At 42.4% G+C, this 26,316-nt stretch overlaps 2 protein-coding genes across 6 annotated transcripts in view; both read right to left on the bottom strand.

Annotated features, from left to right (window-relative positions):
* Positions 1-234: 234 nt before the first annotated feature.
* On the bottom strand, positions 235-20,882 carry mybpha (myosin binding protein Ha). 5 transcript variants are annotated; one of them, XM_062541578.1, is made up of 17 exons: positions 20,592-20,882; positions 20,277-20,330; positions 18,830-18,877; positions 16,500-16,583; positions 16,182-16,229; positions 15,885-15,956; positions 15,355-15,489; positions 14,710-14,874; positions 12,670-12,758; positions 12,170-12,365; positions 11,700-11,839; positions 10,588-10,747; positions 9,835-9,971; positions 6,504-6,690; positions 5,420-5,467; positions 885-931; positions 235-608 (listed from the first exon to the last, which is right to left on the bottom strand). In XM_062541578.1, the coding sequence occupies exons 1-15, from the start codon at positions 20,833-20,835 to the stop codon at positions 5,445-5,447; spliced, it is 1,782 nt and encodes a 593-aa protein (XP_062397562.1). In that variant the 5' UTR covers positions 20,836-20,882; the 3' UTR covers positions 235-608; positions 885-931; positions 5,420-5,444. The 5 variants fall into 5 exon arrangements, with proteins under 5 accessions (XP_062397562.1, XP_062397563.1, XP_062397564.1 ...); XM_062541579.1 differs by lacking the exons at positions 16,182-16,229; positions 16,500-16,583; positions 18,830-18,877; XM_062541580.1 differs by lacking the exons at positions 16,500-16,583; positions 18,830-18,877; positions 20,277-20,330.
* A 1,365-nt stretch (positions 20,883-22,247) lies between these two features.
* Positions 22,248-26,316, bottom strand: part of LOC134087820 (neuron navigator 1-like) — an 87,797-nt gene continuing 83,728 nt past the window's right edge. The window contains exon 32 of the mRNA XM_062541577.1: positions 22,248-26,190. Within this exon, the coding sequence (XP_062397561.1) occupies positions 26,095-26,190 (96 nt within the window). The 3' untranslated portion in view covers positions 22,248-26,094. The remainder of the gene's footprint in view (positions 26,191-26,316) is intronic.

The following is a 26,316-nucleotide window of genomic DNA, read 5'->3' as shown; positions in this document are numbered from 1 at the left end:
TTTGGAAAAGTATCATGACACGTACTACTGATAATGATCATGACACTGATCATGAGGCAACAGACCTAACACTCTCATGAAATGGTTACATCCATCCTGTTAAGGGAAATGTCTCATCTTATCCGGTTACTGGAGCACACAACACATTGGGTAATGTTCACACGTTAAGCTCTACGTCAGGGACACTTGGACGCCAAGAGTGCAGTTCATTAAAGGGACTCTCTTGCAATGATCTGACAGTCATAAGATACACTTTAATGAACAACATCCATGCATTTTCATATACATTTGCAAAGCAAATAGGCATTGATTCAGTTCATTTATTTGACACTGATACACTGATAATGACAAATGAAGGACAGTCAGGAAACACGAAAAGATGTTTAGAAATAGATGGCTCCTTTGGGTCGTAAGCAAAAGAGATGTTGCTGCGCAGTTTTAGCTTTCATATGTCTAACATTAGCATGCTAACAGCAGTGAGGAGCGACTTCTGCCATGGAAGGCAAATTAAAAAATAAAAACTATTCAAGGTAGTTGGGGTCTCTTCGGGGCTTCTTCCTCTATATATACAGACCTTTCCTCTTCTCTCAACTGCAATCTGGAACATTCTACAAGAGCAAATAAGAGGAAGGGCAGGGTTAGCGATAGCAAGGGTTTCAGTTCAGCTGTACTGTATTTCAAAGAACCCACAATGCACATATGATGTCCTGTGGCTGTGTGTATGACCTGACATTTGAGACACACCCTAGTGTCTGATTGGTAGGCAACAACTGTATCATTGCCTACGACTGTGTCATTAAAACTTATCACACAAGCATTATCACCCCCCCCCCCACCCCCCCCAAACGGCCATGCACACATGTAGTCTGTTGACATTTGCTCACCATGTGGATTCTGGAGTCATGGCTCTCCTGCTGATCCTAATGACATACTGCAAGAAAAGAGGTACATTGGACAGCATTGTGAAAAGAGACATCCTTTTCAGATACATCCTTTTCCTGTTTCAAAGCATCCATCTTGTTCACAAATGTTCATGTTCATGTGGGTTTTGTCATGTGGGTTTCAACCACAATGCTCTTGCACATGGTGCTAAGTGAACAAAGACAGACAGGTCCGGTGCACATTTAACTGACTTATGCAAAGTAGGCTACATCCTTTGCTAAGACACTTAAAATTCAGTGTAGTATGACCCCAGCTTCCCCCTTAAGTCTAACCAACACCACTAGAAGAGGATACTGTATGTAGGCCTACTCTTTCTCCCCATGTTTGTTCAGCCCCAAATCACAAAAGGTTGGGATGTTGTGTAAGATGCAAACAAAAACAAAAGTCTTTTAAACCTACAGTATATATAGCAGCAAAAAGGTCATGGACAACATATCAAATGATGAAGATTAAAATGTTGACTATTTCATGGAAAATATATGACCATTTTGAATTCCATGCCAGCAACATGTTTTAAAAAAAAGTTAAGGCAGGAAATGTCTACAACTGTGCTGATCCACCTCTTCATTGAACAAAATTCTGTAAATGTTTAGGAACTGAGAACCAAGGTCTACAGTTTTGATTATTATAAAACTGAGTGTCTCATTCCCTGAATAGCCACCTCTACTGACTTTAGCGAACCCATTCTGTAGAGTACTAGCGAACCCACACTGGAGACTATACTGACTTTAGCAAACCCACACTGGAGAGAACTCACTCCTTATGTTTTTAATGTGAATAAATAAGAGTTTATTTTTGGACACATGCCTCTCTGGTTTTCTGTGACCCTGAACCTGTGTTGCCTGGTAGCTTAATTCATTAACCAGTCTCAAAGAAATATTCTGAGGGGAAGGGCCTCAGATGGCGTAGTCGACATATTGCAAGGTATAGCAAACCATCCACTTTGCCACATTTGTCTGAACCTGCGGTTCCTCTCGTACTGAGCAGGATTACCATTGCAACAACACATCATCAGTAGGGTAATAGTAGGTGCACCAAATTGCCCCTTGGGGACATTAAAGATAATCTAATCTAATCTAATATGTTCCATTTCTGCACGATATAGGATTTCAGTTGTTCAAAAGTATGATGATCATGATTTGTAAACATTGCCTGGATGGCAGTATATTTTGCTCAAAATCTGTATACTACATCATTCATAATTGACTGTGCCTTGCAAGATGTGCAAGATGGTGACAGTGGTATTTCTGTATCATGTCTAAATACAACTTTGGCTGTTGCCTGGTAAAGTTTACACTAGCATTTCTGAATTGAGTACCAAGCTGTGCTCATAGGCAATGGTTATCAGAGGTTTTCCTGAGCCTGTATAATGATTTTCTATACAGAAACAGGTCTGGTTTTAATGCAGTGCCATCTGAAGTCCAAAAGACCACAGCCATCCAATATTGTATATTTAGCTCTATCCCGAGTTTGCAAAGTCCAGTGCCGCCTCTACCACCACGCACATCACACACTGTGCTTAGAACACCAAGGGGCGTCAGGGGCACCAACATCTAGCCAATGAATATAAGTAGCTTTACTTCAAACTCATATCTCATATCTCTTCAAACTCCTCAAATTAAATCAGATTTTGGTAAATTAGCTTTCACATTTTTTGCATCTAATAAATGGAACAAATTCCAAGAATTATTCAAATTAGATAGGTTTGTGTCACTAGACCAATTCAAAGGTATGATTGATGATATGGCTGTTGTAAAATGTTCTTGCTTTGACTAATATTTAGACCTTTTATTTTATTATTATTATTATTATTATTATTTATACATACTTTTTCCTCTTCTCTTCTCTCTGTTTTTATTATTATTGCTTTATAAATTGTTTATGTATTATTTTTCTTATTCTTGTTTTATTATTTTGATTATTGTTGTTATATGTTTTGTGACTCAGGGCATTGCTGTAAAAGAGCTTGATGCTCAGTCAATTTTCCCTGAATAAAAAACGGTTGATGATGAAACTGCTTTTCATTCTTCTGAACGTTTACAATGTCAAAAATGCAGCAACGGCGTTACATGCAGTGATGATATGCAATCTCCACTATGCAGATCTAATTTGAACATTATGTTTCTCCATTTAATTAGGAGGGCATCTTGAGTGCACAAAAAAGAGAGGGGGAGAGAGAGTAGCAGGTTACAACTACCCTCTACTGAACATGGATATTTCCTTTTTGCTAAAAAAAGGAAACCTTTTAAAAGGAAATCATAAAGGCAACAAAGACGAAGCTAGAAAAGATTTCCGAGTTATCCGGTTCCCACTACTAATCATTTATATAAACTGCGAGCATGGTCATATCTACCAAAGAGTACATAGAGGTCATGTGCTCAATATAGCTTTTTTCAAGTTCCGTTTAATCTTTTCTAAGTAAAATTAGCTGACGAGATTGTTATCATTTCCCCAATACGCCGTCAGGTGTCACATAGTCTAGTTGCAGTTGCATGGCGGTATACCATAGAGGCCACCAATGATACCTGTACTGGAAGTGTTATGCTGAAATTCAATATGGAGATACACCTAGCTAACCTGCACTGAAAATTAAGTTCTATTAATGTTATATAGGATGGATATGTAATGTGTTGATTGACATGATCTAATCAAGCATAGCCCAAACATAAACTATTGTCAAATGATATCAATTATTGGTTATTTAGACTTTAAAAACACAACCCAGGAGACAGGAGAGAGAAATCAGACAGTTCGGGAGAAAGAGTTGGGAGAAGAGAGGGATTTAGATATGACACTTACTGTGTCAGAAGGCATAAGCTCTGCAGCCTGTGTGGCCTCAAGGCTGTTTACCAACTTAATATTATGCATATCACTGTTGATATTGTGTTAGAAATGTGGCACAAACAATGCTAGAATGTTTATTTAATTAGCCATAGTCTATATTTGTCAACAAGGTCCTCATGTAGAGTGCACTGTAACATTCTTCCTTTTGTTTTCTTTAGCATTACACAACTTTTGCTACCACCGTCCCAACTTTTTTACCTTTTTATTGCTGGTATCAAATTTGAAATGAACTTATATTTTCCATGAAATAGTATTCACATTTACAGTTATTCACATTTTACACAACGTCCAAACATTTTCTGATTTGGGGTTGCACAGTATGTGTACAGTACGTGTGTGGTGTCCGTGTCCGTGTGTGTGTGTGTGTGTGTGTGTGTGTGTATGTGTGTGTTTGTGTGTGTGTGTGTGTGTGTGTGTGTGTGTGTGTGTGTGTGTGTGCATGTGTGTGTGTGTGCGCGCGCGTACACACGCTCGCATGCACTCATGTGTGCGGTGGTTAGGTGGTTGTGCATCTCGAGTCATGGTAATATGAACAAGTTGGCCTTGTTGCTCTTTCGGCGAAGCGCTGCGGGGAGCCTGGTGTCATTTTTAGACTCGCAGCCGCGCCGAGGTCCATTGAGAGGGAGAGGCCACATTCCCACAGTTTAGAGGCGGCCCATGTATGGCTCCCCTCATCCTGCACGCGCAGCTGCTTTGACATGCTGACACCCCCAAATACCAAAAAAAAAAGGGGGGACAAGAGCATGTGGAATATGTGCCAAATGCAGTTTCTTCAGCAGCCTGTAGGTCTAGTCCTTGCATATACACACACGCAGGCACGCACGCACACACACCCACGCACGCAACGACACACACACACACACACAGACACAAACACACACACAGATACTGTATGTGCACACACACACACACACACACACACACACACACACACACACACACATGACACACATTCCTAACACCCCCTCCCAATCTGCTTGACTCTACTGCTTAGTCAAGGCGCACCCCTGGGTAGGTGCCCTGCATGGCGTGGGTCAGGTGATCAGGTGCTGTGGCTTGTAGGATCTCAATGTACAGCAGTGATGTAATCCAACCCACTCAGCGCCTCATGCTGCTCCTGCCGGGAGACTCCTGCATGTTTGTGTGCACTCCCCTCAAAATACAAACGCGTGGGTCCCCCCCCCCCTCTTCATCTGCCCTGTTTGCACAACCAGCATAAACTAATAGTAACCACTTGTGGCCATGCTTCCCAAGTGCAATTACGAAGATCACTTAAGAGAAGCATGCGAGGAGACATGTTTGATTTGGTATGGCAATTTGACTAACATTAATCCTCCCCACATTACCACTTCCAAATGTGGCCACTGCCGCTATGCTCTCGACAGATGACCCCAGTGGAAAAAGTGCTCTTAGCTCTTCACTTGATTTGATGTCAGACGCCTGATAGCCCCGAGGCCGCACTGGGCCCACTCTGAGTTAACCGTGTCCTTGTGAACATGTGGCGGCCGTGATGTCATATGTGTCGGAGAGCTTTGCGGCATGAAACGGCTAGCCGGCCACAGAAACATAGCAAGCATATAATTGGATTAGCAGACTGCGGCAGTGTGGTGCAACAGAGATGTCTGGCACTGACCTCTATCTTCCTGGTAGGGATGGGTCTACTTCTCTGGAATAATGACCTCTGTTAAACACAAAAAGGGTTCAAATTGAATTAGGAGACTACTATATCAATAGCAAAATGAAATAAAGATTAAATAACTATACAGCATTATAGATATAGTTTCTGATGTTATCCTATGGTTGCTGAGTGACATTCGAATGAGTTGACAGTCATATCAAAAAGTTAAAAGAGTGCTTTTTCTGAGAGTGACATATTGACATACACAGCTACGACTTAAACAGACCCCTGTTCTGTTCCCCCTTGCACCATACCATGATGTCATTTCCTCTCCTATGGAAGGCCAGTGCTGACAAAGCTGCCTCTTCACAGACGGGCACATGTAATGGGCCAGTTGGTGGTAGGCAAAAGCGGATCTTAAACGTGTGAGACACTTACTGAAATAGTATCTCTTCAAATGAATGCCACCATATGTTGTGGAAAACAAATAATAGCTTCTTCCACTTCCTCCTTTCTATTTGTGTGTGCTAGTATTTCAGTAAAGAGCAAAACTGTACATCAAATAACTGTATTATGCTACTCCATACTCAAGAACTCAGAACTCAACAAATCAGACAATATAGAAATCAGAATACAACAAACATTATGACTTTATATCAAAGAAGGACTTGCACAACTGTCTCTGAATGGCCCGACAGGAACGTGTGTCATTAAACAACTCCTACTGTTAGATGACCGTGAGAACTTTTTGAACACTTTCCCTGTCACTCAGTGGTTGCTCATCAACGCTATTGGAAAACACAGCGCAGCAAGACAGCACCAGAGATTGTCTAGTTACCAAGATGAATAATAAAGGGATCTGCCAATGGAACGAAATGGCATGTAGTTCGGACTCCTAAATAGGTGTTAACTTTTCTCTGAATAAGCAATAGAGAGAGAAGATAAATATAATTTTTCAATGTAATGTAATTCTACTTTGGAGTTAGGACCTACTTCCTGACTCCGAACAGATACAGGAAAAGAGCCTCTTATGACAGCACCCATCAGCCTGCCACAGTCCTCCCAACGGCACAATCTCACATGCAGTTACAATACTTACGTTTGACCTCCAGTTTGCACGAGACTGTGGCCACCCCATTATCGTTCTTGGCCCTGCAGGTGTACACTCCGCCATCAAAGCTGCAAGGCTTGCGGATCTCCAGAGAGCACACTCCCAGGTTGCTCAACTGTCTATACTTGGGATCATCACCGATGACCATCTGGTTCTTCAACCACTCGATCTTGGGCTGCAAAAGACCAAAACAAGTCCATCAACCAGTTTGCTACACAAATGACCTAATTTTTGGATTGCAGTAGAGCATGTTTCAACCAGTGTGCCGTGAGAGATCATCAAGTGTGCCTTGGGAAATTTTCCAATTTCACAAAATCGGTTCAAAAACATTTATTATTTAGTTGTTGCAAATAGTAGACCATAGTAGACCAGTATGCCATTGTTGAGCATCTGTGCCTGCGATGTACTGTAGTGACTTGTTAAGTAAATGACTACTCTCGCGTCAGAGAGTGGCAGTAGCACAATAATGACCTAGTTAATTAAGCAATGTACACAAAAAATGGTGGTGAAAAAATAGATATTAGAACTAGGCTCCAGAATGTAGGCCCATGAAAACGATCACCGGAGGCCAATGGAGAGACAGGAATCTCTGATTGGAAATTAGACAGATGTGTCTGATTGTCAGCAAGTGTTGCCCCCCAGCAATTCACGTGCCACTTAATAGAACTCCACAGACAATGAGGTACTGTATCTAGCTTTTTAATAATGTATGCATGGGTGAAAAGATGTATAACAGCGATGGATTGGCCTACTTTAAAATGCAGACACTGAACTGAACTGTAAACAAATGGAGAGACTAAACTGTCATTATGTTTGCTGTATATTATATTTATACATTTTAATTAGTGAATAAACTGTTTCCACTCAATGTCTGCAGGAGCTGAATAACATTTGAGTGACACAGAAAGAAAACATGAGCATTATCAAGTAAGCTATGACAGAAGAAATGTTGAGGCTTCGTTGTTCATTATGACTGCATAAACAACATAATACAGTATAATAATAATACTGTATAAGAATGTATGCATATCAATATTACAACAGGTGGCAGATAATTACATTTATTTACTATTTAATGACATTAAATTACATATCCGCACACTTCTTCGCTCCCAATGTAATTTAATAGGTACAACATTTTGATCTCTGAAGTGTTTGTCCAGTGTTTGTCCATCAAGAACTGTGCGGTCGAAATGTTCAAAAATCCCCTTGGGAGTAAAGAAGACAGTGTAACCAACGTGTTATGATTGAAAAACCATAGTTGTGGGTTTCCTCAAACAGCATGTTGACCTTTTGTGGTGTCAGGGCCATGGAGGCTAATGCAAAGATATTTTTTGTTGTAATATGCACAACAGCTGGGTGCCATGATGAGTATCTCCTTAACAAGATGTAAAACATGCACCATGCACCCGTGTGTTTCCACGAAGGATTACTTCACTGACCTCTGAGGTCACAAAGCCCAATAAATTCAATCAGTTAGGTGATAATGTGTCTAAACTGGCCGAATTCTCCATCAATAAGCATATCTGTACACTGAAACGCTGCATTGTTGGCCTGGCGAATATGCTATAGGCACGCCACAGCTCAGGAAACGCTGCAGCAGTCCAGTAAAACACTACTAATTACTCATAACTATGAGTATTTCTGACCTAAACCACAACCCAATGGTTTGAGACAGGAAAGTGACATGCAGTCTCAGACCAACATAGCGTGAGGACAAAAATAGGACTCCATTAAATAGACTGCAGACATGGCTTGCAGAGAAGATAAGAAAGAAATGCTATGTCTGCATGCCCTGTCCTCTGGGCGGCTCGCTGACTTTCTTTAGTTCTTCACAGCCTTTTCGCAGCTCAACACCTCTTTAAATGCCAGTTGATTTAAAGGGGGTTCGCTCCATACCCAGGTAAAGATCTAGGTGAGGTGTAATGGATGGTCTCCACAGAGGAGATCAGTAATGCTATGGTCTGAGCAGTGTCCTTGACTGGGTGGAGAGAGTCACACCATTCTGAGGAACTTGAAAATACGGTGGCGCCCTTCAAAAGGGAAGCGTAACATCAGAATATTATGCTTCTTCGGAACACAGAAGTGAAAACAAATCTATTTCAAACGGAGCCTAGTTTCAGTTTACACTTTGTAGTTTGTGCATTTGTGTAAGGGACTGTATGCCCATAACTAGGCCTGCGTCAGCTGCCTGGGAGGCCCGTTACAGTGATAATGTCCAGGGCAGCACAATTACCACAACACATGGGGCTGACTACTGTACACGTTAGGCTTTGCTTTGCTGTGCTGTGCATACAAAAGTGAGTCATGACACACATTCTGCCAGGAACTTCATATCCCCACAGCTGCGGCCGGAAATTTGACGCTTGGCTTTTCCAAAGTGCGGCCGACTGAGTGGCAACCCAGAGGGTCCTGAGCGAGCTGCTCCCCATAGCTGGGCAGCTACGGGTCAGGCGCCGTGGCAAAGTGACCAGTGCCTGCCGAGGCTTTTTGCAACCTTGCGATGGACTTGAGACACCGCGCAGCCATCCGAGAAATGTGACAGCGGCTCCTCACCGCAAACTCACCCCCGTCTATTTATTGAGTGCGAAGCCAAGGACATTTAGGTCACATTATGTTTCCCTTTATAACATGTGGTGTACACAGCATCTTCGGCCTTTTTTCTTTTATGGGCAACATAATACGGCAGTATGTTTCACATAGTGTACAGTACATGTAAAAATCCAGGCTCTGGTTTGAGCTCTGTCAATATATCAATGTCATCTGTACTACACGATATCCTTTGGAAAATATAATATTAGTATTGTCACCAAGGGGGTTCCTGGTAGCTGGTTAATTGTAGCATAACCCCATAACAACAGGGAAGTTGGAATCCAATCAGTCAGGTGAAATGTTTACAAGAGAGTGAGTGTACATTTTCATTGAGGGGTTATGGAGCACCTGGGGTGACCACTTAAATTATCACATACACATACACATACACACACACACACACACCACACACAGAGATGTGCATACACACACACACACACACACACACACACACACACACACACACACACACACACATACACACACACAGATGTGCATACACACACACACACACACACACACACGCACACTCACACACATACACACACACAGATGTGCATACACACACACACACACACACACACACGCACACACGCGCACACACACACACACACCACACACACAGATATGCATACACACACACACACACACACACACACACACACACACACACACACACAGCTATCTGTGATGAGCAGATGTGGCCTGACGAAAGGGGGTTCCTCACCTTGGGACATCCACGCACAGAACACAGCAGTTTGGTGGTGTAGCCCACAGTGGCTGCTCTGTCGTTGAGGGCTGCGGTGAACTTGGGAGCCTCGCTGAAGTCGTGCTCCTGGTACTCGGTAGGGACGTAGATGATACCTGCGCGGCAAGGCACAACCTCAGTCGGAACTGACAGTTGCAAAAGAACACACCTGTTACATCCGGCACAACCCTTATCTGTCTCCAGAGCTGGTGCTTCCTCAACTTTACTTTGCTCTGGAGACCTGGACTGAGGCGCCATATTGTGCACACTTGGCTGAGTGCCTTAATGATATGCATTAATACATTGTCAGCATAACTCTCACTCCACATGGCCAAACATTGGGTGTCCGAAAGACCACTCCAGATCTGCTTCCAAAAATAGCACCTTCATGCCCAAAGGCTTACCTCAGACCAGAGCCGTAATTTTGCTGTAACAGGATAAGAGCACTACTGTATCACCAGGGTGGTGGAATGTTATCTCTCTTGTGCTGTGCCGTAATCTCCGCTGTTGTTGAAGGACCCCCCGCCCCCCATCCCATCACCCACCCCACCCCACCCCATCCCCCACCCCCGTGACTGGAATGAAAATATCACAACTGATAATGACACGATGGGTACTTAGCAGGAGCGTCTACTCTTATCTTGACGATAGGCGCACATGCGGGCCCACGTCCAGCACAGAACACGTCCTCCTCTACATGAATTCCAGCGGAGGCAAGTGGCAAGTTCTCACCTGTTTTCTGAATGGTGGCTACCTCTTTTGTTGTGACGGCCTTCTCGCTAACGCCAACTTTGTTCACGGAGAACACACGGAAGTTGTAGGAGTTGCCCATGATGAGGTCGGAGATGGTGGCGTTTAGCCTGTGGTAGTGGTCCAGTACGGTGAACCATTCCTGCAGACACAGAAGATAAAGAATAAAGCATACCAAATAATAAATCATTAAAAAAAAAAAAAAAAACTCATCATGTATGAAAAAGGCGCCAATGGCAACAAATACCAATAGCAACAAAACAGCAACATAACAGGAAACCATTTGTGTCTGGTTGTTCCATCCTGGCTAGATAAAACACCTGATCTCATCTGTTGCTAAGACAGACGGTCACTAAAATGTTTGTGATGAGTGTTGCTTCTGCACATACGGTGTACATTTTCAGGGTCGCGTGTTGACATCAGACTTGTTACTCAGGAACATGATTTTTTACTTTGACAGTCTCTAGGCAACAAGCTGTCATCCACTTCTCTCCTACCCTCTCTCTCCCTCCATCCCTCTCTCTCTTACTTTCTCACTCTCTCTCTCTCTCTCTCACACGTACAGCCTGTCTGCATACGTCTAAGTCCCAACTCATGATCCGTCATCACGTAAGCATCTGCTACATGTCTCAAACAACCATACAAGCCGATAGACAAGTGGGATGTCCTTATAGAGGGTGAGGAGGCAGAGGCTCCAGGTTTAGACTTACAGACTTGGCAAGTAACTAAATTAGTCCTCACCTCACCTTACAACAGCATCTCTCTCTCTCTCTCTATCTCAGTATCTCTCGCTCTCTCACACACACTCTCTCTTTCTCTCTGTGAGGGGCTCACAACTATCAACCACATCCTTCTATTGCCGTTAGCGATCACTATGTTAAGTGGTTTGACAAGGCACGTAGAGATCTTATGAAACTAAATCATTAATCAGTCTGGGCACATCTGACAGAGTGCCTTTGTTGAGCACCCATTTTGGAGGGAGGATATTAAACACATTGATCAAATAAGTAGTTTATAACTATATCCATATTTCCCATTAGTATATATGGCACTGTCTTGATCGCTTTTTTTTTCTTTTCGGTTTTGTGGCTTACCCCAGTTTTCTTGTCGGCCTTCTGGACATTGTAGCCAGTGATTTCTGTGTTGCCGCTGTCTTTGGGTGGAGTCCACTCTAGGGCAGCATTGAAGCCCCATGTGTCCACAAGCTTCACACTTGCAGGAGGACCAGGCAAGTCTGAGAGGAGTTGACAGAAAGAGTTATAGGCACTTGTTAAGAGTTATAGCCAAAGATTTACGGGCATCCAGACACTTGGGCCAAGGGTCAGACACTTGGGGCTCTGAGGACACCACCAAGACCAAAAAATATTCATTCAAAGTTCAAAGTTAAGTTCACAGGTAACTGTGTTACCCGTGAAAAATAAATGGCACCATTTGAAACAGTTTATGATTCCCCATATAATGTTGTATTAATTTAATACCAAATTGATACACCCAACAAGATTAAAATTAAACAATGTTTAACAGTCTCTATAACAATGCTAAAGAATTTCCATATTCCACTCACCCACAATCTGAAGAGTTAGGCAAGCCTTATCAACAAAGCTGTCAACCTTCACAGTAATCTCATAGATGCCTGAATCTTCTCTCTCAGATGTACGGATGAACAAGATGCTGTCTCTGTCGCTATTGCGAATGCCTACTTTCTTGGTGTCAAGGGGCTCACCATCCTTGAGCCAGGAAACCTCAGGTTTGGGCTTTCCCTGAAAAATAAATTAATAAATGAATTAAATAATCCACAAATCATTAATACACACCCATGTATCAATTAATCATATTATTGTCGAACGAATACCGAGAATGAATTGCAGCATCGCCGAAGGTGACAATGTCTGATCATAATTGTTGTGCTTGTTAGTTGTTACACAGTAATTATGCTCTCAGCACTGTGCTTTCCAATGCAGGCGTTGCGTTCTAAACAATGAGAATTGTGTAGATTGTGTTGACACTCATTATCCTGCACTTTTAGAGGACTGGATACTATGAGCTTGTTATGCTTTAACTTACAAGGAAGGGGATGACGAGGTTGATCTGTGCACCCACTCTTCTGACATATCTTGTTCTTAAGGAGCGTGGAAGGCGGACCTTAGGGCGCTCTGCAACAGAATGCAAATATTTACTCTACAGTATGTGAATGAAACATGTTTGGAGTGTGAAGACGTCATTTCAATCTAAAGCCTCTTTGTATTCATGTGTTACAGAGGGTTTGTCATCATAAACTAGAACTCAGACAGAAGGCAAAGAAAATTGAACTGAAAGCATCACATTCTGCTGGCTTGAGATAAATTTCCCATCAGCCTAGTAAGGAGAAAGCTACGTGAGCTTCTGTGAATGCTTCACAAGGTGCACCAAACCGCAGAGCCACCGGATATGTTTCCACTGGAGACTTGCATGTTTCAAGCACGCTGCATGTTTCGAGATAACCAGCAAATCTCCGACGGGTTTAGGGGACTTACTGGACACATGAGCTGGCTATCCTTTCCCTTCTGCAGCCCCCATGTCCCCCTTCCCACACTCATAATCTCGCATGCAGAGTTCTGTCTCCACACTTGTCACCATCACTCGGGGGCGGGTGGGGAGGTGACTGGGGGTAGGAAGGGGGGTTGCGGTAGGGACCCCAAACTGTCAGGAGTGCAGATTCTCCAACAAAGGATGCTAGCCACAGACACCACCTCCACACACACACACACACACACACACACCAAAGCTCCTTTGGTGCTTAATCCGTGCTAAGCGTGTGACTTCCCAGTTATTTTTCTGGCATTCAGAAGCAACCCTAGGCCGTTGTTTTCATTTTCTTTTTACACGAGAAACAATTTGCTGAGCAGCCAATCCGCTGTCTCGGGATCTGTAAGGCATAAGACCCAGCTGGCAGAATGACACACGGTGTGATTTATCTGGCACAGGTCACTTTCAGCCTAACCTCAATTAGACTCAGGTTACACCTCTCCTTCCCCTGACTAAACATAATGATACCTGACCTGGTTACTTTCGTCCTTGCGTACATGTACACAATGTATATCGTGTTTGGAGGGGCATGCAATATGTTTTGTATGCATTTGAATTCAAATAAATGAAGCATGATTTCCTAGGAGTTTCCTATGGCTCTTGATGTCAGTGTCTCTTACAATAACCATTAACATTTCCTAACTAAACTCTAAAAACTCTAAAATCATCTTCAACTACATGAAAAGTATTCAAGAAGCCATTCAAAAACATAGCAGTTTAAAACTTTATCTCAAAAACTGCTCAGCTATTTTATAAAAGATGCAGGCACTTAGAATACATTTGTCTACATATAGCACGAGTGTATCCATCTATAACATATCTATTACATCAACTGCAATTAAATGAATGAGTAAATTAGGATTATTTTATGGGCCCAGTGACAGTGAGTAAACATACACAAATTAGAAGGGGCAGGGGGCAAGACTGGTGTCATTTAACCCAAACATTGGTCAAGTACTACACCTGTTGGTGTCCGTTACAGCTGAGAGTGGGTTACAGGGTTACCATGACCCTTCCAGACAGAAATCAAAAATTCCTTTCCTGTCAAACATACAAAATTTCTCCTTCGCACTGAAGCAAAAAAAAAAAAAAAAAAAAAAAACTGTCCCAATAGTTTTAGAGGACAACTAATGACTGGCCTGAGTGTTCTTCGATCTCTCTCACTCTGGAATCGTGACCACGTGACCACCTAGCCCCCAGGGTCTTAATGTTTATAATTTAACGCTAATGAAAGCTCTTGTCAGCACAAGCCAACAGGATATATGTGCCCACAGCTGTGAAAGCCATTGGACGAGAGTGGTACCGAGTACAAACCGACTGCTTGGAGACGGTCCACCTCCACCTGCTCATGTGGCGGCCAAAGAGCCCATCCCGTAACATGAGCACCTTCCTGATTTAATACGAGGAGCCCAAGACTAATATTTCTCCAGTGCAGCGAGAGTTATAAACATGGGTGTTTCTCAAATTCTGATGGCAAAAATAGACACATTTACACAAGCTAAAATACACCATGGAAGTGTACTGTATATATCAACTCACCAATATCATGAACAGGAACAGCCTCAGCCAAAACAGCGGGTTCACTGCGACCTCCAGGGTTCACAGCAACCACACGCATATTCAGGGCATCTCCAGCTGTCAAACCTTCAACAACTAGACTGGTTGCCACGGTGAGCTCAGCATTGGCCACAACCCAATCTGCGGCTAAAATCAAACATAAAATCATGAGCAAAAAGTTGTCCTCAACCAGAAATAATACAATGGTAAATGACAGAAGAAAGTTGAGGTTATCTGCAAATGTTCTGATGCTCTATCTTAAAAGGTGTGTAAAAGAGGTTAAACGTGAGCATAGTTAAATTAACATTAGATTATTCTGAGATGTTCTTAAGTGACATCATGAGTCTTAGAGATCTAAAAGTGGCTTTTGAAGATACAGTGACAGCTGTTGAAATGTATCCCTCCAAATAGGGGTCTGGGGCACGGTACGAATCAATCTGCCGTTGACATTTTAAAGACAGGTGCAAGAACACATATCCATCCTACAACTACAGTCACATCTAAGAACACATCTCACTCTTACTCATTTTCCCTGGTAAATGAGGTCATAATGATAATAATATCCTGAGTTTAGAGTCAAAATGAATCATCTGCCTGTTGATGAGGCCATGAATCAAAAGCACACACCTCCCGCTTTGCAATACTCCACAGTGTATCCGTCCAGGCCAGAGTCACCAATGGTCTCAGGCTCCTTCCATTTGAGGGTTACAGAGGTGCCGTTGACATCCTCCACGGTCAGGTTCAGTGGAGCACTGGTGGGCTCTAGGTAGTCGTAAAATTGACTGACAGTTTATTTAACACTAAAGATAGGCATGCGTAAACATCATGTTGGCCTAGGACATGACAGATGAAAAATATTGGATACGAATGGAAGTTAAATTGATGAACGATGACTACAAAACAAAATTAGATGAAGGATGGAGGAAGCTGATGAATGGTAGAAAGAAAAGTTCAGTGTCATAAAATAATAGTCAAGGAAAGAAAATCCACAAAAATCCTCAACAGTGGACATGCTAGATAGTTTACTGAGTTCATTGCTTCTCTCTCCTGCCAATTAGTAAATTCTGCCAACCGACAAAAGGGGAACTTTTATGTGATGAGACTGAACAGTGGCGCTCTGCAGGTGCAGGGCTGAGTGTGAGCAGGGGGTACGTTACCTGGGGGAGGAGGAGGAGTGGGAGGTTTGGGAGGCTCCTCCACTGGTGCAGGTGCAGCCTCAGCAGGAGCAGCTAGCATTAGATGAGCACTCATGTTAGCACAATGGTAGAAGCACAGATGGGGAAAAAAACAATGATGGGGGCCGAATATTTTTCATTACTACACTAAATAATTGGGATTAATTTCCTTTTCTTAAATGGCCATTCTTGGTTCAGAAATACATAGCCTACGATAAATTCTGACCCCCAAACATGGCCTTGGAAGTTGTGATCTCAGAATTAGTGAATCAAATTTACCCTCAGCAGGCGCCTCAGCAGGAGCAGCAGCGGCGTCCTCAGCTGGAGCTAAAGCATGTAAAGGTTTGAGTTCCATTAGCAAAGCAGCAGTTAGCATGAGTGGGAATAAAATGATGATTTCTGCGAGTAGGGATGGATGATGAAGTCCCCTGATGTTATCATTATCAGTAAACATTATGTCTCCATCCCTACCTGAGTTCTTGTTTGTTTGTTTGTTTGTTTGTTTTCAAGTAGAGCAAACAAAAGCAATTTTAGTAATGACGATCATGGCTAGCTATCTTTAGCTTCGTTAGCTTTCTGGAGTAGGCTAAGGTTTACCCTCGGCGGGGGCCTCAGCCGCAGGGGCCTCAGCTGCGGGAGCAGCACCTTCTTCAGCAGCAGGTTCAGCGGGAGCGGCAGCAGCTAGCGTTAGACAACCCATGTTAGATAAGAGCTGCTTTCAAAAAGCTTTTGAAAATCATTTCAACACATCTGGCTGCCATCTGGATGCTTGGATGTGTATAAATTTTGAATTATGTCATGTCAGTCAAAGGAAAGCAGTCATGACTGCAATGTTGTTGTTGTTACATTTGTTGTTGTTGTTGTTACATTTGTTGTTGTTGTTGTTGTTGTTATATGAATGCAGTTACTGGAAGTTGTTTGTCATGCACCCAAAGCAAAGAGAAATGAGGCGCAGGCCTTGACGCCCACGTCTGCCTTTACCCTCGGCCGGGGCCTCTCCTTCAGCAGGGGCAGGAGCGGCGGCCTCTTCAGCAGGAGCGGCGGCAGCTGATTGTTAAACGTTCGATGTTAGTGAACCGACCTGACAGTTATTGAAATACTCAAGTAAATGTTGATGTCAATAAAGGCTAAATGCAAGAAGCAAGAGGTGAGTAAGAGGCATTATTATTACCAGTAAACATATCTCCATAAATGTTCATGTTTGTTTTGTTTATCAGTAAAGCAAACAAAATCTCAAACACAGCTAATTGTCTTTAGCTTAGTTAGCTTTCTGGAGTGATAGTTTACCCTCGGCGGGGGCCTCAGCTGCGGGAGCAGCACCTTCTTCAGCAGCAGGTTCGGCGGGAGCGGCAGCAGCTAGCGTTAGACAACCCATGTTAGATAAGAGCTTCAGAAAGCTTTTGAAAATCATTTCAACACATCTGGCTGTTAGGCCGTTAGAATGTGTACAATGCTTTTACTGTTGTTTTCCGTCAAAAGTAAACAGTAATGACAGTAGGCCTACTGTTGCTATTGCTGTTACTGTTTACTTGAATGCAGTTTCTAAGGGATTGTAAGTCATGCACCAAAGCAAAGAGGAATGAGGCACAGGCCTAAACCTTTGATGTTAGTGAACCGACCTGACAATTATTGAACACTCAAGTAGATGTTGATGTCAATAAAAGCTAAAAGCAAGAAGAGGTGACTAGGGGGCAATATCATTACCAGGAAACAAATCTCCATAAATATTCATGTTTGTTTTGTTTATCAGTACAGCAAACAAAATCTCAAACACAACTAATTGTCTTTAGCTTAGTTAGCTTTCTGGAGTGATAATTTACCCTCGGCGGGGGCCTCAGCTGCGGGAGCAGCACCTTCTTCAGCAGCAGGTTCGGCGGGAGCGGGAGCAGCAGCAGCTAGCGTTAGACAACCCATGTCAGATAAAAGCTGCTTTCAAAAAGCTTTCAAAAATCATTTCAACACATCTGGCTACTAGGGCGTTAGGATGTGTGTACAAATGTTTTTTTTGTTAACCAGAAGTAAACAGTAATGACAGTACTGTTGCTATTGTTGTTACTGTTTACTTGAATGCAGTTGCTAAGGGATTGTAGGTCATGCACCAATGCGAAGAGAAATGAGGCACAGGCCTAAACCTTTGATGTCAGTGAATCGACCTGACAGTTATTGAACACTCAAGTAGGCCTAGATATTGATGTCAAAGGCTAAAAGCAAGAAGCAAGACGTGAGTAGGGAGCATTATCATTACCAGGAAACGTGTAATTTCAATGCACAGCAAACAAAACAGTTAGGCTTCTGGAGTAGGCTAAGGTTTACCCTCGGCGGGGGCCTCAGCTGCGGGAGCAGCACCTTCTTCAGCAGCAGGTTCAGCGGGAGCGGCAGCAGCTAGCGTTAGACAACCCGTGTTAGATAAGAGCTGTGTTCAGAAAGCTTTTAAAAATCATTTCAACACATCTGACTGCAAGTGGCGTTGGGATGTGTACAAATGTTTTTTTTTTGTTATTCGTCACAAGTAAACAGTTATGGCAGTACTGCTGCTATTGTTGTTGTTGTTTACTTGAATGCAGCTACTGGAAGTTGTTTGTCATGCACCCAAAGCAAAGAGAAATGAGGCGCAGGCCTTAGCGCCCACGTCTGCCTTTACCCTCGGCCGGGGCCTCTCCTTCAGCAGGGGCAGGAGCGGCAGCCTCTTCAGCGGGAGCGGCGGCAGCTGATTGTTAAACGTTCGATGTTAGTGAACCGACCTGACAGTTATTGAACACTTGAGGACTTGTTGATGATGATAATAAAAGCTAAATGGCAGAAGCAGGAGGTGGGCAGTGTGCGAGGAGGGTGAACAAGCTCCCACTCTTTAGTTTATGGCCTCCTGGAGGTCATTAGTGCTGTCAGCATACAGTATGTTGTAAGTGGTTGCAACAGGATCTAGTTACCCTCGGCTGGGGCGTCAGCTTCAGCAGCAGGCTCTTCAGCGGCGGGAGCTAATATTAAATATTAGAGGTTAGTAAAGATTGCATTTAGTATACGGGAACCATTGTATGGAAAGCAGTGACTGATACGGTCTTAGAAATCAGGTCAAGGTCAAGAAAGATGGTCAGTCCAGTTTAGTAAATAAGTAGCAAAGGAATGGGATACCTTTTTCAAGGCTGTATCGAAAAGCATTAGAATAGCAACTCATAGCTGTGTATTACAGGCATCAGAATAGCAACAGAGAGTGTTAAGTGTTGTTGCTTCTGTTTACCCGCTGCAGGTGCTTCGGCCTCGGGAGCAGCAGCCTCGTCCGTGGCAGGAGGAGCAGCTGATGTTAAATGTTAGGAGGGTTAGTGAGACCACAGTGGGGTGGGAAGAGCTGTGTCAAAACCTGCCCCGAAAGCCACTGCAGTAAGCGATTAGTAAGGAGCAGGTTACTGTGTGTCAAAGATGTCCTACAGAGTCACTGCAAGGGGACCACTGATGTGACATAATTAATAGTTGCACATTGTAATTATGGGACTGTTATTACATCACAGCTCCAGGCAAATTACACAGTAGCAGGAAAGGCAGGTAAAGCAAATTATTGCAAGCCATTTTAGCAGTAAAGGTGAAATCACTTGTTGAGAGGAAAATCTGTAGCAGAACATGCCCAAATGATTAGACAGAAATGCTGGTTGATGCCATTTAAAGAGATTAACCCGTAGTTTGTAGCATCCAACAAGTAGATATATACACATTGAAAAAAATACACCCATACAGTTCACAGAGACTGTTAATGTATTCAGTCTTTTATGTCAAAGTCTTTATGCCAGGTATAGCCTACCTAAATGAATTTGGACAGCGTGATAGCATCATCAACATGTCTATTCAAACGCCCCACTTTAACTATGCCAGTGGTTCCCAATTTTTTCCAAGTCAGACCCCCTTGCATTTGCCCCCAAATAGGCCTATTCAAATAGCCTATTATTGCTGTATGAACACTGAACAGTTCAATGCCATTTCATCAATCAAAGTAGCCTAACCTCCCTGCGGGGCATCACACTGATAAACACTGACACCGACTTTTCAATAGTGTTAATTCAGAGGCCTATAGCCTACTGTCGTGCAATATGTAGTTTTAACTATCAAGAAGAAGTTAGTAGCCTACACCCTAGTTTCTTTTCCAATTGTGTTGCAGTAGCCTAGCCTATGTGTGAATTTCAACCACTTTAGTTTCATATAAATATTGGAGTCTACAGCCTACTGGATTATATGCTGGCAATCCAGAGACACTTTCTGTTTCCGATAGCAAAATTGCATATTGCACATTTCAGCGTTAACATATAATATAGGCCTAAACCCACATTAATAATTCAGAAATCTCCAAGTTATTGGTAGGATAAACAACATGTTGAGTTGTTGTTTTACCGTCAGCAGGAGCCTCGGCAGGCGCAGCTTCTTCAGCAGCAGGAGCGGGGGCAGCTGATATTAGATGTTCATTTTCCACGTTTCGAGGGTTAGCCGTTATTGTTGCAAGCACATAATAATATGGAGTTAGAATAGGTGAGTGATTTGACGATCATGAAAAAAGTTTCCAGTAGGCTATGTTATGAGTAGTAGCCTAAGTTGAACGTTTTTGTTGTTTTAGTAGAAGAGTGAAGGCGTTAATTATAAAAAACCTAAAGTTAATTGGCTAATAATTTTTGAGGTCTTCCCCTCATTTGTGACCATTCGCTACTTTACCATCAGCTGCAGGTTCTGCAGCCGGTGCAGCCTCTCCTTCGGCAGGGGCAGCCTCTGCTGGTGCAGCTTCCGCAGGAGCAGCCTCAGCGGGGGCGGCTTCCGCTGGTGGTGCTTCTGCAGGTGGTGCTTCAGCAGGTGCTGCCTCGGCAGGGGGAGCCTCAGGCGCAGGCTCCGCGGGTTTTTCCTCCTTTGCCGCCGCCGCCTTAGCGGGGGACTTCTTGATGGGCGCTGGTTTTGCTGGCATGGTGCTTCAGTGTAGACTATCCTGTGGGACTACACCGTTTCACAAATCCTTCGGGCTGACATAGGACGAGGGGGACCCTTGTAATTTATACAGTGAACGACTTTGGACCTCTAGGGACTCCTCCCCTCAAAACAAACTTTAAATAGCCTCTCTCACTCTCTGAAAACTGATGGGACACTGGGAAGGAAGAGCGATTTCCGATTGTAGCTAATGCGTTTCCAGACAGAGGTTTGTTTAGCTCTCGGGCATCATACAAATATCGTGATTTATGTGCTCTCTAATTTATTGGCCAATCATTTATTTCGATGGGTCATGTGCTAATAGCTTGCTCGAGTTTTCAATTTATTGCATTGTTCCATAGTCTACAGAAAGGACTCCTAGAGGGCATCATTATTTCTCCTTAGAGAAATTGGATGTTTTATATATTGCTAGAAACTTTTTTTTTTAATTATTTTTTTTTGATTTGTCGCCATCTTCTGTGCCAAAGCTGAACAATTCACTGTTCCTATTTGCAGTGCTACAGGATATGCAGAACCATTGGTCCTATAGTGGCCTATACTGTAGTTTGTGCAAGCCAGGGATGCAGAAAGCTAGGCCCTACATGATATTTCAAAATCTGACATAGGCTAACAAGCCCAGCCCAGTCACTCTTAACAACAATAGCATCAGTCAATGTAAAAAATTCAATTTGGCCTGAACATAATTGGATAGACAGAGACAACTGTGAAAGGAGCTTCTCAGCATGTCTCAGACTTTGTCAAAACTACAAAAATTGGCAACTGTTGGTCTCCTCAAAGCATCCGTCTCTACTAACGTATATGTTTGGGTTAGGGGGCACTGACAACGCTGCCACTCAGGCTGATTTGTGACCTAATTCTAGAGCAAAGTGTCTGATTTCAGTGGCCACCACCTATGGTATCCTAGGTTTATTCATGCATAATTAATTTGATATGTAGAGAGCCGGTGGACCAGGATTCCAAATATTATTAGGCCTATACTTCTTCTCAGGTTGGTATTGCACATTCTCCCCCCCCCCCCCCATTGGAACCCATGCATATGAATTAGGCTATCAATGATTTATGGGAATCTTTAGTGTTAAGTTTCAATGAGATAGTATGTTTTTTATTATTGAGGATATCTCTCCTGTTGCGAATTACATTTGTTGCATTGACAAGTCCAAGGATGTTGTCTCATACTAGGTGTGCCGGACTCGAGACCACACAGATCAGCTCCAATTACAGTCCTTTCAGTCATTAGTGCGTTGCCAGAAAAAGCTAAATAAAGAAGACGCCACAATTGTGCTTGCTAATATAGCCTAGAGAAAACTCTGCATAATGAGTTGGTTACGTAATACAATACTTGAACATTATGTTAAACAGTAGCCTAAGTAATACATCTTAACAATATAAGAGTGACTCAAAAATAAAGAATGGCATGACTTTATTGAGAGAACTGAACATGTTAAATGGATGGAACTTTCCACTTCCAAAACATGTCTTTCAGGACCCTTTTTGGATTTAGGACCTTCAGCACAGACATAAAAAAAAAAAATCAATCTTTGTCCCTCATATAACAATCCCGAGCTAGATTTTCTCCTTTAACATCTATTTGAATGTGATTGTTGTCGCGAATGAGGCAACTATATACACTGTTTACATCTGACGTGTTCTGTACAAAGTAGAAAGTTTTACAAAGAATTTCATAAGAAAACAAGTTCCTTTTTTAAAAAGTAAGAAGAACAAGAAGAAAGAAACAAAATAAAGATTATTTGAAACTCCCCCAGAGGGATACAAAGGTCTTATAATGCAATTTAGGCAAATCAACCAAGCTGACACGCATTCCTAACACTTGTGGCAGCTTGCACGGCAGCTTCAGCATTGCTTATCTTACATCTCAGTCACATCATTTCACTGTTGTCACATCCACAGTTTTTAAAACCTCCATAAGATGCTTCGGCAACCTCTGTTGGCTTTGGCAATGAGGGTCTTATTTCTCAATAGCCTTTTTTTTCCGCTCCACCCTGTACGGTGATTAATGTGGGACTCATAATTATATTGGATAGTAATCCAGATACTGCAGCTTTTAAAGCAAAACATCTGTTAATAGTCTTTCAGTGTCATAAAGCAAATAAATAAATAGTAATTACATAACAGCACATCCATAAGATCAAAAGCATGGGACCAAATGGCTCAGAGAAAATCAAATCTCTTGGAATTTGATGAAAGGTCTCACATAACTGTAGCATTCAAAGCCAATAGAAGTTGCTGAACCGTCCAACCATTCAACATCTCTAGACTAGAGCAACAATTTCAACACGCGGGGTAACATACACAAAAAGCAGCAATGTTCAAACTTGAGGAAGGGGTTGGGGCGGGGAGGAGCAATAATATAGGAAGAAAGAGATAAAAGCTTGCATCTTTTCAACACTTTTCCTGTCATCTGTATACACACACGGTAGTTCATTATTTTAAGCACTCTTGATCACATGAATGCTATTACCTCACTTTAGGCACATGTTTGTCAGTTGAAAACTCCTCTTCAACCACAGGCTAACAGGGATGCCTGAAGTGCTTGACAGTTACCCAAATGACTACTGTTGTAAACAGGCAGACTTGATTTTAAATGCCATTTTAAAATCACTTGTCTGAGACTTCCATTGAGCAAAGGTAGAAAAGCAACATAGAGGAGACTTGAATAAATCTGCAGGATGTTATGTTGAAATTAAAAATGGTTACATACAATAACATTAGTGGCAGTTTATTGAGCTCCTGGGTAGTTTTGTTATTGTTGATATTATAACGCTAATATGAATGGAATTACATGACATGACACATTTTTGGACAGATGTTACATTTACAGTGAATTCTTATTGTGTGTGTGTATTTGCCTTAAGTCTACTATACTTACAGATGACTGGTTGGTATGTTTTGTTTTTATATAAATCATCTTATAAAATGACATAGAAAAGGTCCTATGCTGGGTTGTCTGAGAATAATATCACAGAATCTGCAAGCATCATCTCTTATGATAGGCTTGTTGGCTTACAGTAAATGGCATATTTGGCTGACAAGGTCATATATCTAAGCATGCAACACTTGCAATGGCAATTATAGCGAACTATCAGTGCATTCACTTGAAGGCACACTATTTAAGACAAAACCAATTCCAATTTTAAGCACTTTGTTTCAACCTCCTCATAGGGAAAACTATAGGGGTATTTCTATAGTAGTGCACTACCATATAGTCACCATTAGAAGCACTGTAATATCACCAATCAGCAATCTGTTTTTTTGTCGACCAATCAAGTGTGGTCAGGCTGATAATTCACTACAGAAAGCTTAGAGTATTTGAAAATGAAAGTCAGAAAGCCATTGACATATAGACGATCCTTTCCATGGTTTGAATCAAACATGGCATATCTCACTTTTCATGTCTTGGGTTTTGTTTGATTCATTTCAGGAGTAGGACTGCAATATTTTTTATATCATCAAATGGTAAATGCTCTGACACATCATGCTTTCTACGATCATGCTCTGAGGCTCAAGATAGAATCAATATGCTAACAAGGCCATACCTGTTATATTCTTACTGGGACATATTTTGGACAATTTGAAATTGAGCGAGGTCACCAAGAGTTTGATATTTATACATTCATACATTTTTGTATGGTTTCTTCTCTGGCTTTTTTTTTCTTTTCACATAACATTTTCCCTACATTACGATGTAAAGAACGTTAAGCAACATGAATGCAAGTTTTTTTTCCTTAAAAAAACCCCTCTCACTTCCATTGAGTGGTTTTTGGTGGAATCTAATTGGGAGGCAAACAATGTAGCATGAGAAATATGTGAACATGCCATGACACCACAATGGCATGATGAGCACCTCCCTCTTAGAGAGATTAGCATTGCGCCAGTGACATTAGCGAGCTACATGAAGGCAAAATAGTCCACACAGCTGAAATTGCTGAGCGTTAACCGCACTTTTAACATCCAAGCTATTTTCTTCAACCTGCGCTGCTCGATCCGACTGACAAAAAGGAACTCAAATGAACACTGTGTGGTTCACCGAAGAACACTGTGTGCTATTTACTACAGCATCCGGTACAACAGCACATGTTAAAAGTGATCAGTGTGACACAACGATCTAAAGTGTTAAACATGCAACCTGTGCATGGTACAAATGATCATTCCTTTTACGACGAGGAACCGTTATGGTTTTGTATTTTAGTGACATCATAAATCATGACTGAGGAACATATAAGGCGGTTGTCTGAGCACCATACATTATATTGAATAAGTTGCATAAGTGTGCCTTGGTCCCAAACAACTTGATTATTACACAGTTGATGTTTACTGTATCCCAGTTTGGGATTCAAAATCCAGGTTAACTGTTCTCTAAAACTATTAACAGGATTATTCACCTTTATGTTTGTTTGTACACCACAATCACCAAACAATACCAATTGCGCCCTCGTTTAAGATGAACATGGGAAAGAAACCCGGTGTGGCCTGAGCTTATGAAGCCTGTATGTAAAGCAGAACCAAAAGAAGCATGATACTGATTTCTTTCTATTCTTGTGATTATTTGTCATGTTTTGAGCGTTTCTGACCAACTTTGCCCTTCGGTATTCATAACTGTATGGGCGCGCGGCGCGCATATGTCAAAGGAAATACTAAGGTGCAGCAAGGTCAATGTAAACAATGGGGGGGAAGAGTATACAGGGAAAGATCACAAGCTGGGTAGTGATAAGTTGTAAATTATAAATAACTAACAGTCTGGAGTGGTGACGCACACTGAATGCCAACTGTTAGATATCCAGTCAGCAGCTGTCTCTAGGAGGGAGCGGCTACCGGCTCCAAAGGGATATCTGGATAATCACCCAGGGGTACTTTGGCGATCGCCAAACACTTGTTCATTTAAACAAGGAAAGGGCGGGAGCCAATGGGGCAACAGTCTACTCTCATACATTTGGTGCCAAATGTAACAAGTCTACTACACTTCCCTTACACTGGGAGGTGAACCAACTGAGATAAGCTTGACCAGCTGTTCAAGGGGGGGGGGGACGGGGGACAGGGGACAGTATCCAAAAGTGTTCCACTCATAACTGGGCTCAACAGTAAGGGGAAGGAATGGGGGGCTGCGAACCAACAATGCGAGGGGAATGGATAACAGCACAAGCCATTTAGCGAACGGTCAATCTTTGTGGTGCGCGTGATCAGTCTTTATGGCAAGAGGATGGTCTCTATGGTGATGTGACGATCATAGGGTGGCCTGGAAGTTGGGCTCCCCCGAGAGGTCTCCTTCAGGTGACTCAACAAAGTTGGCAGACTCTTGAAGTTTTAGCAGCATAGCCATCTGGGTTATGGAAACAAACAAACAACAGTGTATGAGAATTTTGAATACATTTAGTCACTCTGAAGTTCAGAGATTTGGCATTTTGAGACAGACCACTAAGCAAATCACTATCATTTTGCTACCGGC

This window comes from Sardina pilchardus, chromosome 7 (genome assembly GCF_963854185.1).
Source record: "Sardina pilchardus chromosome 7, fSarPil1.1, whole genome shotgun sequence".
Lineage (NCBI taxonomy): Eukaryota > Metazoa > Chordata > Actinopteri > Clupeiformes > Clupeidae > Sardina > Sardina pilchardus.
Note: the sequence above shows the minus strand (reverse complement) of the source record. Positions and strands in the feature narration are given on the sequence as shown.